Here is a 16,423-nt window from a genome sequence, read left to right as displayed (position 1 = left end):
CTATTTGGACCGTGTTATTTGGAGGACACAAAACCACATGAAACAAGTGCCAAACTGAAGTCATGTTTATTTTGTTTTTTTTTAGTCCATGCAACCCATGCGTCGAGCACATGGAAGTCAAGTTGATCGATAGCTTGAGGTGCTCTGGACCTTATGGGACATTTTTGCTTTGAATAAACTGCAGACAGTACAAAGGACATGACAGCTACCTTATGAGGAAAGAAGGATGGAAGGAAATACAATGGAGCATAAAATGATCAGAGAAAAAAAAATTAAACAGCTGAAACACTCAGCAAATCCAGTGCAACCCAACACAAGTTCTGCTATCTGAAAATTGAGGAAATTTAAAAAAAAAAAGAGGGTCTCGGGTTAAAAATGATCTATTTTGCATTTTTATCGTAGTTCAAATTAACCATCGCATTTTCCCTGAACATTTATTTTGCACAGTACCTCAGAATTGTATAAATTACAAAATGGAATATTCCCTTTCCACCAGACGTGATTTACTTGGTAAAACCCCTGAACAAGTGAAAGGCAGAAAGCACTTTAAAACATTATATATTGCTACATTTTGTTGAAAAATAAAAAAAGCTCATATTTGCATATCCTCTTAGGTGTAGGAAGCGTGGGGGGGGGGATGAGGGGTTTCAAACCAATCGTCGCATTTTCTTGGTAATAGCACCAAATAGGAAAAAAAGACTCCAACTGTCCAGCTGGCAGCTTTTTTCTTTTTACAAAGTCAAGTGATTGGCCTCAGAAAAGGGGAAGTCGTAAACAATTCTAAATGGAGGGCAAACGTATCGTGTCTCTGCTAAGATTTCATCTTGTGGAATCGATCCCTGTTCACTAGAATGGATTAAAAAGAAGACTAGGTCTTCGACGCGCGCGCCCGTTTAAAAATAGATCCGCTTAAGCCGTGTGTACAAAGCTCATAGAAAAAACAGTATAGGACCCGTGAGAGGGGGCGGGAAGGAGAGGAGGAATACTTTCGACGCGTAGCACCAGCCGTCCCAAAAAGAGCGAGGGGGGGAAAAAATGGTGCAGCACTAAAACCGACAAAGGGGAAGTGGAAACCCGGATAGCGGGGAGACAAGCGGATGAACGTTTCCAAGTTAAAGTGCCACTCCGTTCTGCGCGCTCCTTCTAGGCCAGCTGATGAGGCGCTTCAAGCATCTCCATGAGAAAAGTGTCAATGGGCGTGTCGCCGATCAGCTTGAAGAAGAAAAGGTGCTCCAAGCACTTCAGGCCGATAGAGCGCAGCGCCGGCAGGCGGAGGAGCAGCTTGGCGAACCTGACGGGAGGGAGGGGAAAAAAATTGCAGTCAAGAGGTTGCCGCGCCCTTTTGACTTGTGACCAACTGGAAATACAGAAAGCCGCATACCTGCCCTGCTGCTCGGGGTACTTGTGTTTGCAGTAGGCCTCCAGCGAGGCGTACACTTTCTCTCGGAGCAGCTCCACCTCCCCCGTGTTGGACAGACCCTTAGCATCTAAGGTGCAAAAACACATTTGCGCAAAATTGTGGAAATGCAAGAAAATTGGACTTCTAATCCAGTGTTTTTCAACCACCGAGCCAAGGCAGATGAATAATCCCCTATTCCCATGGCGTTATCTTTCAATCTACAGTCAACTTTTTTCCATAGGTGTAACCAGCCCTAAATTCAACCAAATCATTTTATGACACAACGCTCAATGCTTTGTTTACTTATTTTACAGTTGTAAAGTTAGATTTTGTATTGTATGCACATTTTTCCGAGTAAAGGACATTACTGTAGTGCCTGTTTCCGCCGCTATCAGCGTGTGGCGCTGTGAGAGCTCACCTAGCATTCACCCGGAAGAAAATAAATGTGCTTCTTCCTAGTTCATGTGTCAACATTCTATACTGTATCTCTAGCGCGCTTAGAACTTTGACATTTTTATTGTTTAATATCATGTGCATCCATTCTATAAGGTTGGTGTGAAATGTAAAGAAGACGCAAGCGGTTTCTTTTGAAACGAAAGTGGAATAAGAAAGCTTGATGCGGTTAAGAAAATGGTTGGATCGCTTTTTTTCGGCCAATCTCTAACACAGAGGAGAACCTCTTGAAGCTTATCTTCCAAAAGTAAGTTAAACTTAAGTTTATAAAACATATTTTGTAAAATATTTATTTTTCAGTACAAAACAATACATGTTACTTATATAAAGCTAAAACATACATTCCATACAAGATATAGCACTGAAGCAACTTACGAACGATCGTAGGATATCTTGTTCGTAAGTAGAGCAGCGTCTGTATTTAAGACTTTTTCAAGTTTTTAAGACCACGGTGGAACTCGTTTTGAGACTAATCTCTCCCTATATAAGTGTTGGGTAAATTGACGATAACATGTAGCTTACATTATAAGTTGCAGGAAGTTCTTCCTATTACAATTTACCACTGGAAAACACTACCCTTATTTTTTGTATTGCCTATAGTAAATGTCCATCATTGATACATAATCCTTGCACTATTACACATTTCAAAGTGTCCTGTGTAGCATGGACCTGTACTCTTGGGCGTGAGCTGTAGGTGACGATGACGCTTCATACGACAGTGCCATTCGAAAAAAATCTATTGCCATTAATTTCAAGGGAAGAAATGCAAAGCCAAGCCACCAGAGAGCAGTGTCTTTAAGCACACTTGAGAAATGTGGTACCAACAAACATTTACAAGCAGACACCCCAAAATTCAAGCACTTTTCAATCCTTGAAAGAAACTAAATGAAAATTCAAGCATGTAAAGATTTCAAACACCCTGCTAAATATGACCTAAATATGATTTATTTATAGATTTGTGCATTTTGTCATTTATTTGTCAACAAAATGTTATTCAAATGTCTGAACTTTAAAGCATTGCAGGTTACTTGTCGATCAAACAATAGGTGAAAAGCTCAGCCAGTTTGACCCACCTCCTTATTTGAATAACATTTTGTTGTGACAAAATAGACGACAAAGTGCCTAAATAAATAACAAAATTCATAAATAATTTACAAAAATACATTAAATTTATGATGATTTATGCCGCAGCAGAACATTGAGCACAGGAACGGTTCAAGAGAGATTGCAATACAGAGGATGGAAAGGAAAAGGCAATTTTTAAAATGAGTCAAAGCAGGAAAATGAGCCCTAGTTGGACTAATTTGAACTATATTAAAGGCTGCAAAAATGTTATTTTTGTTATACATATCTTAATTTATACTTTTGCGTGTTTTTCCAGAGGTTCTGTGTTGTTTCAATCAACAATGGTTTGAAGTTGAATTGTAAATAGTTAAAAGTTATTCAAACCACTTAAGAGTTAATTTTTCAGATTTTGATGTGTAGTTTGCTTCTCAGGGATTCTATGTTGATAGACATTAAAGTTGCTTAGTATTAAAAAAAAGGGTTTAAATTTATTATAGGTTCACCGTGGAGTGAAAAAAATAAAGCCTGGTATAATTTTGTGTTAATTATTTTGTGCATAATGTTACATTGCTATTGGTGGTATATCTGTTCAAGCAACAAAATCTGAAGAGCTGTTTTCCACTTGCTCGCAAGCCATTTTACCGTACACAAGCAAATGTGTGAAATTTTACATATTTTCTCATGTAAAGCCACAGGAACCTATTCCAGAAAATAAGGTGGTTAGAAATTGCTATACTTGGATATATAAGATATTAATTTTGCGAGCAGCTTATCCTGACTAGCGTCACGGCCGTGCTGGAGCCCATCTCAGTTTACTGACCTGGGTTGAAGAGGACAATAGCGCGAAGGCAGCCCAGCTCAGTCTTGTCCATTTGCATATCTCTCATCTTATTGACAAGCTCGGTGAGAACCCTAAAATTCAAATGTTTAAAAAGGGTTTCAAAATTTGCCAGATAATACGTTTTGATTTAAAAAAAAAAAAAAAAATAAAAAAAGAAAGGAAAGCGCCTGACCTGTCAAAAATGGCACCAACTTCTGCACTCTGCACACTCTCCCTGCATTGAAACTTGCATGAGAACTTTTGAACCCAGCAACACGAGGCAGCGCATTGAACGACCGAACCTGTCAAAGATGGCGCCGACTCCGGCGCTGAGGGCGCTGTCGCGCTGCAGCTCAGAAGTGAGGAGAACGCCGTCCTTCAGGGCGATGGAGCGGTGAGAGAAGGAAGCGATCAGGAGCTCGTTCCATCCTAAAATTTGAATGTGTTGGCATTGTGAAATGTCAAATGCACAAGGAAATTACAAAGTCCCATCCTGATTGCAAAAGATAAATTACAATAAGAAGATACCACTTTGGAAAAGAATATTTTCTAAGGGATGGTATAAAAAATAAGATTAAAAATAAACTGGATTATGTCATTAATGCACAGTCCCTGTTCTAAAGCATGAATAGATGAACACCAAGCTGCTGAAACTTGTGACACACGTGTTATTTTTAACCAAGGTTCAGGATTAAATTGGTAGATTCAAGACGCAATGCATATTGACCTAGTATTATAATATTATTCCCTGTATAACATTACTTTCTTTGATGACGCTGTGCCAAAAACACAGAAATCGATGAGAATGATTTAAGATATCATTTATTTTCATTTCTTATCTGTAATACTAAAAGAAAGCACTTTATTATATAATCATAAATTATAATACAACAAATCAGGTCAAATCATGTTTATTTGTATAGCTCTTATAAACGAGAAGTCTAAAAGGGCTGTGCAAATAATACACACTTCTGACACCTTGGAACAATGTTCTATACCAGGGGTCTCCAACCTTTTGCAAGCCAAAAGCTACTTTATAAGCAATTCTAAAATAGTAAAATAGCAAGATTGCTTGCTAAATAGCAGCTTGACAGTTAGCTAACAAATTAATCAGGTAAAAAAACTTAAGCGGAGCTGGATTGTTGGCACAAGTGACCCAAGGTTAAGGATTTCACCAGGAGTTTTATATGCCTGGTGAGCCACCAAAGTGCTTTTAAAGCCCCGGATATATATTTATTACCAACCAGTCCCCACCACTTCAGGTTTACTGAGGAAAGGCATTTAAAGGTGCCACCTAAGTTTTTCAAAATGACTAGTTGTAGTAAAGGAGTCACCTGCACGCAGGAGGATGACCTGGTCATCGAGGGGCAGCTCACAGAAGTGCGGGATCCTCTTGGCCCACTCCACCAGGGCAAAGAGCTGCTTGTCTGCGGTCTGGCAGATGTTTGTCACTGCATCATGAGGCTGAAAAGCAAAAAAAAAAAAAAAAAAATCGCATCATTAGGAGAACAAACATCCCTCTAACATCCAAAACGTCATCCGCCCAGCAATCGCCACAGAAAGAACCGATTTAGATGCAATTTGACCAAAGTCACCCCAATGTGGGAAGGAGCGCCAATTAATCAGCAGTGGTATAGCCGTAAGTCTGTACAAGCGCAATGTTGTAGGCTTCCTGCCATTAAAGAAACTTCCTGCTCATCTGGCACCAATTAAAGGGGTGCCCCAAATGGCTGCATGTATCCATCAACCGGTGGCGATTTTGACGAAAACAAAACTACGGGAGAGCCGATGGTCCAAAGCATGTTAAAGCGTTATCGGCATTGTTGGTCGGAAGAGATTGCTCACAGAGTTGCCTGCAGAGCCGCCATCGGAATGGAGCTCTGTCTTGAGCTCCACTGCTGTCTCCGCCTCCAGGATCTTCTCCACCGGCATCTCCTCGTTGATGCCCATGCTGAACTCCAGCTCGCCCTCCCGCTCGCGGTTCCTCTGTCGCTCCTCCTGGACTGCTGCAAGCAAACCAGACAGGAAAGATTACGGCTAAATTCCAATAAGACACGCGGCGCTCACATTTAAATGCCAAAAGTAGAAATACTTGCTGTAGAGGTCAACATGTGGACCACTGTCTAGCAATTAATAAGAGCTGGACCAAACCAAGGCAATGTTGACAATGTTAATCGTTGTCATAGTTGTTTTGCTTAGAGGTACAATGTGTAATATATCACCACTAAATGGCACTGTATTGTCTAGAGTGAATTAAAAAAACAGGGCCAAATGAGCACAGCGTAGCAGCAATCTATGCAAGACAAACATGCCGGCAACTACTAGGTATGGATTCCACTATGGAAAAGAAATACAAGATTCTCGTAGGTCTTGGCGATAAAACGAAAAACTATCGTAATTTTTACCACGACAAAGAAAAAGTTTGAAAAATGGCGATAATTTTAACGCTAATTACACCACCCGGCCACCGGAGAAAATGCCAGTGCAATAAAAAAAGAAGTTACAAACATAACTACAATTCTAGGACTCTCGTACGTTGTCCTAGCGCTGAATGTTACGTTCGCGCATGCGCAAACTGAAAAATGCATACCAAATTAGTCGATCTTGTCCCCTACAATCTTTAGGAATGTCTACAAATTCAGGTCACACTGCCAGTTAAACCAACTTTCAAACTGTTCTTTCGAGAACACGAAGATTCCGAGTGAAGCTTGCCAACGTGCTTAGCAGTAGCCAAGGCGAGCAAGAAACCCATCGAAGGTCCACCTCAGCGAGCGACTCTAAAGGAGCCAAATACAGGCCATCTAGCATCTGTTGGAGATCCCAAGACGGGGCATGGAAAGCAGTGTGGGGATGAAACTGCCGAGTGCCCCTGAGAAAAAGGGACCCTAGGCCATGGCACCCCAGAGAGAAAAAAGCCAAGATAGCAGCCACACACAGGGTAGACTAAGCCCAGCCCCCATTGAGGAGGGATTGCAGGAAGTACAGAATGGTGGGCACTGAGCAGGACAACGGGTCCAAATCACGAACCCTACACTATGTCGTAAACAGCTTCCACCTGTTGTCCTACTGCAGCCAAGTAGACGGCACCCTGGCATTAAGGATGGTGTGCCTGACCCTATCAGTAGAGCCACAAGCAGAGGCATTGTGGTTTTGGATGGCATACCCGCACCACTGCAATGAGAACAGATCCGGCCTGTCGGGGGAAGCCAGGATCACTCCAACACAGCTAGCGCAGAAGGGGGAACCACTTCTGGGCTGATTTCTTTGAGCAGAATATGGCCGTTTGCACTCGCAACGCTAGATGAACAAAAGTGGCTTACCAGCGAGTGTGACCAGAATTTGTAGATATTCTAACGAACGCAGATGATACGGATAACTAAAATACTATATTAGTATGCATTTATTGAAGAGCAATGCGCAAAGGTAACATTTAGTGCTTGAAGCACTGTCCTGGCGGTCGGGTAGGGACAAAATAGAACGCAAGTTCCAGCCTAACATTCAGGGGACAACGGTGACAGGGACCAGCCAATCATTTCGTAGAAATTGCGGTAGAGACGCTTTTACAGTGAACAAGAAAGGACTAGACGCGGTCAAAATGAGCAAAAAAAAGAACAAGGACACCCTTCAGACCTGCTCAAAGCATGCTAAAATGGTCGTCATCTTCAGCCGTTTGAAGGTATTTCGGTTACCTAAGTGTCTGATTAAAAAAAAATAAAGATTGGTGACGCGCCAACAACATTTACCCACAAAGACAAGACAACTTTTATGTTCCCCATACTTGTGAAATGCTGCGTAATCATTTGTCACCATGCATCTATGTTCTGACATTAAAGATTGGTTAAAGCAGCTTCGGATTTTGTCAACTTTAACTCAGTGACATTACATAGACTTTAAGTGTGAATGGAAATAAAAGACGTGACAATTATCACGATAGATATCGGTATCAACCAATAAGAAATGTTTTATTGGGATCACAACTTTTGTCATATTGCCCAGGCAGAATTTCTCAACCTATGAATATTTATGAAAACTTACATTGGTATATTACATATATATTTAGCCTAATATTCATATAAACTTATTTTACGGAATGAATGATTTAGTACCATTAAAAGGCAATAAATATTACGGACTGTCCCTTTAAGTACCCTACAGCGAAAGCAAACATGAATCCAAACTACTGCACAGAATAGGGATCATAGACGAATGCATCCCAATACACGCGTTTTTATCTGACCTCCTAATCAAAGCAAGTCACAAATAAGTGGCAACATATGTGCAAACAACTGCATATTCGGTCTATTAAATGTGCATAGTTACTTTATTTTTATTTCACAGCTGAGCATCTGGAATCTGTGAAACAATATTTCACCTCTTACAGTGTAGAGTGGGCAATATGAAATGGGAAGAAAATTGCAAAAATAAATCAATGAATGATATTTTCTTACATTTTCTACCCAAAAAATAGTTTCCAAAAAAAGAACAGGTTTTTTTGCATTCTGAAATGTTGATATCTACGTCATACATAATCTGCAAAACAATATTTACAATTAAAAGCCTTTAGAGGATTAATTGTCTTGGCTATAAAAGAAAGTCATCCATTATGTTACTTTTTTAACGGCTTCTACAAAGGCTAGAACACCAACATGTGTCGTTCAAGGCAATCAGAATGAAAAATATATAGTGTTCTATGTTAGATAGCTATAGTGATGTCATGGATTTTGTGGAATGATTTACCCCAAATAATAACTTGCATCGTGTCTTCCAAGTACAATCAACAGCGCTTTATATTTTTTTCTGGAAATAGTATCAATACGTAATTATTTCAAATTGGACATGTGGAAAGAAACTTCGGTGTCAATATCGAGCCAGGAAATATCACCCATATCTAAAACAAATTTTACTATTCTAAATATGCTTGCTGTCTACGACTGTCAAGTTGACACACATTAGAGAAGATTGAAAAGATCAGCGCCATACTCATCCACCCCTCATCCTTTCCATCTTCTTTAATCCACCTTATCACTACGAAAGACGGAGAAAGAGTAGAAATTGGAAAATGAAGGGAAGACAGTGGTTAGAGATTTAAAGCCTTTACCATATTTCTTAACCACGCCTTCTAATGTGAAGTCCTAACATTGTTCAAGTCCAACCACTGTCACCTAATTCCTTGCAGCCCCTTACTTAATATTCTTGTATATATACACACATGTATATAGTTTTAGTTTTATTACGCTGGAAACTGTGTGGACAGCGAGGTAAGAATTTCATTGTGTAGGGAATTGTGGTTCTTTACTGTGCATATGACAATAAACACTTTGAATCTTGAATCTTTGGCGCTGATCACTTTTTTTTTTTATGTCAAAGACGTGCTTTAGCAATGGGAGACGTGCATACCTTCTCGCTTCATGCCCATGGCCAGGCACTTCTGGTAGCGGCAGTACTGGCAGCGGTTGCGCTGACGTTTGTCCACCAGGCACTCCTTGTTGTCCCTGCATGTGTAGCTCAAGTCTTTGCGGACCGTCCTCTTGAAAAAGCCTTTGCAGCCCTCGCAGCTGTAGACTCCATAGTGTTTGCCTGCCGCAATAAGAGACGAGAGCAGCTCAAAATAATATTTAGCATACTCGAAGGAAAGCAGGCGGGCTGGCTTTCAGGCGCTCACCGGACGAGCGGTCTCCGCAAATAACGCAAAGGCGCTTCTGAGACAGCATGATTCCTGGACTGTGCGCCGACATTGGCCTTAGGCCGAAGGGCGGCTTGATGTCCTCAGAGCTGCTGATTGAATGCATCCCTGAAACGGGGCCTGAAGCCGAGAGCTGGGAGAACATGCGAAGGATTCCGTCAACAGGGTTCTTCCAGCAGTTTCAATGATGTTGCATTTTTTTACCTGACTGTGACTGATGGGTCCAAATCCAAGAGAAGGTGACACCATGGGAGAGTTAATAGAGTATGGGGAGCCAATAACATTGGTGGGGCTGGTGGGTGCTGAGCTGTTTGGCTGCTGGGAAGACATTGCTCTGATAACGCAGGTTGATGACCAGCCAAGTGGATATCAGTCTGGGGGGGATAATCAGATAGGTGCAACAATAATTATTGTTACTTAGCCAATTGCATGTGCAGAAAAAGTTGATGTCCAAATGAAAGCGGTTTGAATGCAATCAACAGGAATTCCTATGGACAGGGAAATACCATCAAGTAATTATTTTATTTTTAAGAACATGCAGACAAATGTCTTGAGCAGGGCTAGCTTCATTATTATTATTATTATTATTATATTATTAATAAGCATATTTGTTTAAAGGCTAGCGAAATCCATCAGCGGGCAGTATTGTATTGCTTTTAGGTAAGGTCACGCCTTCGTAAAAAATTAAAGAAAAAACAGCACACACAATATGGCTAATTTTAGTTCTTCTTTAATCTGTCATGACTAGGATAAATAAAGTGTTCTCGTAAATGACCCAAAATGAAATTCAAGAGGGTAAGAAAAGACAACAAATTAGGAGCTGATAAATCATGCATGCAAACATACACTATTTATACAAATAAATAGTGTGTGAAATCAGTTGGTAAAAATTCTGATTGCTTTTAACTCCGAGTTAGGCACAAGATGCACGTTTTCATGGCTGTTGGTCTTTTATAGGATAAAAGGACTGTAAAGATGTTTGAAGGAACGTTGAATCAAAAAGTATGAGCACGAGCTTTGTGTTACCATAAAACGTAAATGTTAATTTAGAAGGGGGGGAAACGCTGTGCATGGTGCTTTTAACGGATTATGACCCCAAAAATATATTACATAAAATCAAATGCTATAATGTTTCGTTTGTTGGTGTCTGTGTTCATGTAACCTGAAATTGGGGATGTCCCAAACTCACATTGGTCTTGAGCATTGCTAAGATATATGGTAATAAAACTGAATTATAATCAGATTGAAGCAAAATATCTTTTCACACAGGCCATTCAAGTTTTGGCTCCTGCTCTTCTATGCAGCACTGTCTCAAGTAAGCATACAGAGACTACATGTTCAGAACAATTATTGTTTCATAAATTATTAAATAAATTCAAATCGTTCAATTGCAGTCTAACTAGTTAGGCTGAAGGAATGAGCTTGTATGTTAACCATGGAGAACCCAAATTTGAGAGGAACGGGACTAGGACTTAGGCTCGCTCACAAGTATTGAGTATTAGAACCGTAATCAGATTGTGCTGTGTCCATTTGAGACTCTTTGTGATTAAGGACTATACAAATAAAAATGACTTGACATTTTGAATAAAAAAAAAAAAAAACGCACTACAAGACAGCCCGCATAACTTCTGTAGATTTTGGTTTTGTATCTGATATGACAAAGTTGCATCAGAACTCCTTAACATGAAATCAAGTTACTAGCATAAAGGAGGTTTATTTAATTCGTGTCAACTGGGTAGCATTAAAAGAGTTTAGAATATATTGTTCTCCTGTATCCCCTTTTAAATCATTAAAGACATTACTAAGGAATCTATTAAAAGCCTGATATTTGACACAGTCATGAATATTGTAATAGTCACAAAGTAGCTGTAGCACTTTTCTACCTTCAGGCTGGTAAGAACAAATGACCATAAGATTTGTATCTGTGTCTCTTAGCCAATGAAATGCGCCAGAATACAAGTGCGATGTCTGCCTTTTACTATTTTCAGGACTTTTTTTTAAGAAAATAGGTGACGCAAGTTATGGAGAAGTAAGAAAAGATCAATGATGCGGATGAGGACTTTTAAGATGAATATTTGTAGATTTCTATAAAACAGTAAAGGACCAATAATGACTCCTCGATTTCCAAGGTTATAAATGTGAACACATCACATATTGGATGGTAGAAATACGTCTGAATCCTTCTCGTTTACAGTATTTGGCTACAATTTTGTGAGAGAACTCTTCTTACATTGTGTTATGAACTATTCTTCACAACAAGAATGAGGATCAAACTGAACCTAAAGAGCTTAAGTGCAAAGGGAGCCCGATTTTTAGGTGGGATATTTCATATGTTTTACAAAAACATCGGCGTCACATAGTAAAATAAAATGCACTAAAGAATTAGCCTTTGGCACATGATCAGGTTGAGCAACTTTGTTGATTTTGTCTTAACGTGAAGCATGAAAATAGGTGGAGTTCTTGTGCACTGTACAACACAACAAAATTTTGATAAATTTATTGTCTGGATTGAATTTAGCCTGAAATCACATGCAAGAAAGCAGGTTACATTTAGCTCGGCTCATTTTTATTCTATACAGCAAGCGTGATCTTGGCCGTATACATCTGGAACTTCTACAGTCTCGCGTGTGCAAAACCATTGGGTCAAAAAATTAATCAAAACCCCATCAAAACAGTTTTTCCTTGGATCTACAATTCACAAAGGTCAATTTTGTTTTAACTTCAAAACAATGAATTTCCACAAAAGGTAAGAGATTTACATGACAGTAACATATATGGTGTAGCTGTCAATGAAAAAAAAAAATCATAATATTTTGCTTTCATGGCTCGGAATCAAAAAGGTTTCTGACCCCTGCTTTGGAGTTTTCTTTGAAGTAGAAAGTGAATGTGATAGGCAACGAGCATAGTTAAATTAAGATATAAAGGAAGCTATTGACACAGGCATAAATATTTCAATGGTCACAACGGTGGATATACACAGTAGCATGTAAAATCTGCCGGATCTTCTAGGTGTTCTTTGAAATGTACGCCAGGGGTTGGGAATATATGGCTCTTTTCATGAACATATATATGGCTTAATGATAAAATTCTAGTTGTGCAAACGTCCTCTGTAGCGTTTCAGGTCTGATGATCTCAAAGCCGAGGTTAGTACGTTCATAGACCAGGATGACTAGGGTGTAATAAATGTAGCATTGGGTAACAGTATACAAAACAGTGAACATCAAAAAAATCCCTTATACGAAGCTCATTAAATTATATATAATCTCTGTTGAGACACTGTATGATAAAAACCCACAGAACAAACTGTAAACACGAAGAACTAAAATGCCAGCCTAGCACACAGAGCATTTTGATTGGATGAGCTGTAAGAGTGGGTGTATTTGATTGGGTGAACGGTAGGGAAAGCAGGATCTCTGCTCACATAGCACCGCTCCCTTCTCTCTGACACGTGCCCACTACACTGGAGGGAGACACAGCGATAAACTTTGTTTGCAGTTTTTGTGACATTTTTACAAAATAACTGCGCTTGCACCGTGTGTGCAAACTGATATTTACAGAAAAAAACGAAGGTCAAATTGAGCCTTAACGATCTTAAGTAGCTGCAGAAAGGAGAGAGGTTTAAAGCGGTATATTTGTATGGAATCTTTATTTTGTTCAATATATCAAATTATCTGACGTCAGACTGTAATAAAACGCACTGAAAATGTCTGGAGAGCAGGTTTGGGGGCTTTGCTGAATTGTGTCTTAATATATGGTATGGCTCGCTCAAATAAACTAAATATTTTGCCATTAGGACTCTTTTAGGGTCAAAAGGTTCCCGACCCCTGGTGTACGTGACTTGCAGCAAGCATTTTTACAGTTTAAGATATAAAAGACGTTATTAAAAGCATGATATTTGACACAGTCGTGAAGATGGTAGTCACAAAGGTAGTCTGTTCGTATTTACAGGTAAAGCAAGTCTTACTTTGTTTTAGCTTGCTGTTTAAAGTGGAAAGTGTGTGTAACGACCAGCGGGCATTGTTACAGTAAAGATGTTTAACACGTTTGCTGGCGCTGTTCACCAGATGTAGAAAATGAAAAAAAATGGTCGTCCCTCTTCGTTTCTGTAATTTTAACGAAATAATCTGTTTTTTAGAGAAACAACGCAGGATTGTCCTCTTGATATGTAGTTAAAGTACAAACGGAACGTACAGTAAGTACATTGGCTCAAACGTTTGCTAGTACATTAGCCAGCGAGCATTGTCAGCATACCTTATCCCGATTTTATAAGACTCAAATGACTCAAAATAGAATAAATAGAGAAACATTTAAACATGCAACAGCTTGACTAGCTGTACAAACTACTTCAAACCCGCGTGCCAGACGCAATTTAATCTACTTAGCAAAGCTTCGCAACGATTACGGCTAACCTAGTTAGCGCGGCTAGCATTAGCCGAGCGCCAACTACATGGTGGCAGTCGTGCGAGCGATATAAAGACAACGAATGTGTTCGCTAGCGGTTCGGGCGAAGGAGGGAGACGAAAAAGAAACTCACCAAACACAAAGTCGATGCATTGTTATAGAACTCGCCCCTGTGTTACCCGAAAAGCGACAGCAGACAGCGAGGCCGTCGCTCAAAGCCAGTCGCCTTCAACTTGACGCTGTTGTTGTTTACTGGCCATGGTGGCTCAGTGCCAGATCTGCTAGAGCCAAAATGTCTCCCGGGACCACCCAGTGGCGGTGTCACGTGACGGCGGCGCACACGAAAGGGGGTGGGGATATGTGTTGCTCCCCCACTACTTCACGGTTCAGTTTGGGCGGTTTCTCTCTCGCTTTTAATTTGTGACATTTTTTATGTTTCTGGTTATGATAATGTATTTTAAAACAGGACTGGGAGACATTTTGAGTCGCAGGCCATATTGTTTTTTTTTTAAAAATGACAAAGAGACCATTATGGGAGACCTAATTTTACATGCTGACATCCACATGTTGCATTTCTTTTTAGATTCGAACATGTGTACAGGTATAATTTTAAAACCAAATAAAAACATACCTGTCAACCTGTACGTTTTTGCCAAACAAAGTACGTTTATTATGCATTTTAAGACGTGTACGACGTACAAAAAATCTGTACGTAAAAACGCAAATTTCTCAATTATGGTACCATCCGGTATACACCGACTATCACAAAAAGGCAAATCAATCAAGTCAAACGAGTTCGCTGCGGTAGCCCCTATGTCGGTATCGTTTTTTTTTCGTTGCAAACTAAGCGAGCGGTTTGATGCTACTGTGCGCATGCGTTTGTGTGTCCCAATGATCCTAGGCGCTATGTTGTCGGGGGCTTTAAGCCCCTGGTAGGGTCACCCATGGCAAACAGGTTCTAGGTGAGTGGCCAGACAAAATACAGATCAGATGAACCCTTATGATGAGCAAAAACAATGGTCCTCAATTTCCCTCGCCCGGACACGGGTTACCGGGGCCCCCTTCTGTAGCCAGGCCTGGAGGTGGGGTCCGCTGGCGAGCGCCTGGTGGCTGGATCCTTACCCACAGGGGCCGGCCGGGCACTGCCCGAAGGGACGACGTGGGACCCTCTTCCCATGGGCTCACCACCTGTAGGAGGGGCCAAAGGGGTCTGGTGCGCAGAGAGCTGGGTAGCGGCCAAGGGAGGGGTCCTTGGTGCGACGATCCCCGGCTACAGAAACTGGCTTTTGGGACATGGAACGTTACCTCTCTGGCAGGGAAGGAGCCCGAGTTGGTGCGTGAGGTTGAGAAATTCCAACTAGATATAGTCGGACTCACCTCCACGCATGGCTTGGGGTCTGGTACCAGTCCTCTCGAGAGGGGTTGGACTCTCTTCCACTCTGGAGTTGCCCGTGGTGAGAGGCGCAGAGCCGGTGTGGGCATATTAGTTGCTCTACGGCCCGGCGCCTGTACGTTGGGGTTCACCCCAGTAGACGAGAGGGTAGCCTCCCTCCGACTTCGGGTGGGGAGACGGGTCCTGACTGTTGTTTGTGCTCATGCACCAAATAGCAGTTCGGAGTACCCACCCTTCTTGGAGTCCTTAGAGGGGGTGCTTGAGAGCGTGCCCCCTGGGGACTCCCTCGTACTGCTGGGAGACTTCAACGCTCATGTGGGCAATGACAGTGAGACCTGGAGGGGTGTGATTGGGAAGAACCCGAGTGGTGTTTCTTTATTGGACTTCTGCGCCCGTCATGGTTTGTCCATAATGAACACCATGTTCAGACATAAGGGTGTCCACTTAGCACCAGGACACCCTAGGCCGTAGTCTGATGATTGACGTTGTCGTCGTTTCGTCGGATCTGCAGCCGCATTTTCTGCACACTCGGGTAGAGAGGGGCGGAGCTGTCAACTGATCACCACCTGGTGGTGAGTTGGCTTCAATGGTGGGGGAAGATGCCGGCCCGACCCGGCAGACCCAAACGTGTTGTGAGGGTGTGTTGGGAACGGCTGGCAGAATCTCCTGTCAGAAGAAGTTTCAATTCACACCTCCGGCAGAACTTTGCCCATGTCCCGAGGGAGGCTGGGGACATTGAGTCCGAGTGGACCATGTTCCGCGCCTCCATTTTCAAGGCGGCTGATCAAAGCTATGGCCGTAAGGTAGTCGGTGCCTGCCGCGGCGGCAACCTTCAGACCCGTTGTAGTCACCGGAGGTGAGGGATGCCGTCAAGCTGAAGAAGGAGTCTTATCGGGCCTTCCTGGCCTGTGGGACTCTGGAAGCAGCTGGCAGGTATCGGCTGGCCTAGCGGAATGCAGCTTTGGCGGTTGCCGAGGCAAAAACTCGGGCATGGGAGGAGTCTGGCGAGGCCATGGAAGCCGACTTCCGAATGACTTCGGGGACATTCTGGTCCACCATCCGGCGTCTTAGGGGGGAAAGCGGTGTGCCATCGACACTGTTTATAGTGCCGATGGTGTGCTGCTGACCTCGACCCGGGACGTTGTGAACCGTTGGGCGGAGTACTTCGAAGACCTCCTCAATCCCACCGACACGTCTCTCTCTGGGGAA

At 41.8% G+C, this 16,423-nt stretch overlaps 1 protein-coding gene across 2 annotated transcripts; it reads right to left on the bottom strand.

The window, feature by feature from the left end:
• Positions 1–47: 47 nt before the first annotated feature.
• On the bottom strand, positions 48–14,136 carry LOC148371569 (retinoic acid receptor RXR-beta-A-like). 2 transcript variants are annotated; one of them, XM_088326111.1, is made up of 12 exons: positions 13,955–14,136; positions 9,625–9,794; positions 9,400–9,553; positions 9,135–9,314; positions 8,718–8,762; positions 5,583–5,743; positions 5,072–5,201; positions 4,040–4,166; positions 3,931–3,972; positions 3,738–3,829; positions 1,382–1,487; positions 48–1,291 (listed from the first exon to the last, which is right to left on the bottom strand). In XM_088326111.1, the coding sequence occupies exons 2-12, from the start codon at positions 9,748–9,750 to the stop codon at positions 1,144–1,146; spliced, it is 1,311 nt and encodes a 436-aa protein (XP_088182237.1). In that variant the 5' UTR covers positions 9,751–9,794; positions 13,955–14,136; the 3' UTR covers positions 48–1,143. The 2 variants fall into 2 exon arrangements, with proteins under 2 accessions (XP_088182237.1, XP_088182236.1); XM_088326110.1 differs by lacking the exon at positions 8,718–8,762 and having other exon boundaries at positions 13,955–14,134.
• Between the last annotated feature and the right edge of the window lie 2,287 nt (positions 14,137–16,423).

This window comes from Urocampus carinirostris, chromosome 2 (assembly GCF_059441175.1).
Source record: "Urocampus carinirostris isolate Australia breed hairy pipefish chromosome 2, RoL_Ucar_1.0, whole genome shotgun sequence".
NCBI lineage: Eukaryota > Metazoa > Chordata > Actinopteri > Syngnathiformes > Syngnathidae > Urocampus > Urocampus carinirostris.
This window is presented reverse-complemented; position numbering and strand designations above follow the sequence as displayed.

Coding starts and splice junctions, on each gene's coding strand:
- LOC148371569 (XM_088326111.1), bottom strand. CDS start 9,750: ATGTCTTCCCAGCAGCCAAACAGCTCAGCACCCACCAGCCCCACCAAT. Junction 9,315..9,399: donor TTGCGGAGACCGCTCGTCCG/GTGAGCGCCTGA, acceptor TTATTGCGGCAG/GCAAACACTATGGAGTCTAC. Junction 1,488..3,737: donor TATTGTCCTCTTCAACCCAG/GTCAGTAAACTG, acceptor TTTGCACCTTAG/ATGCTAAGGGTCTGTCCAAC.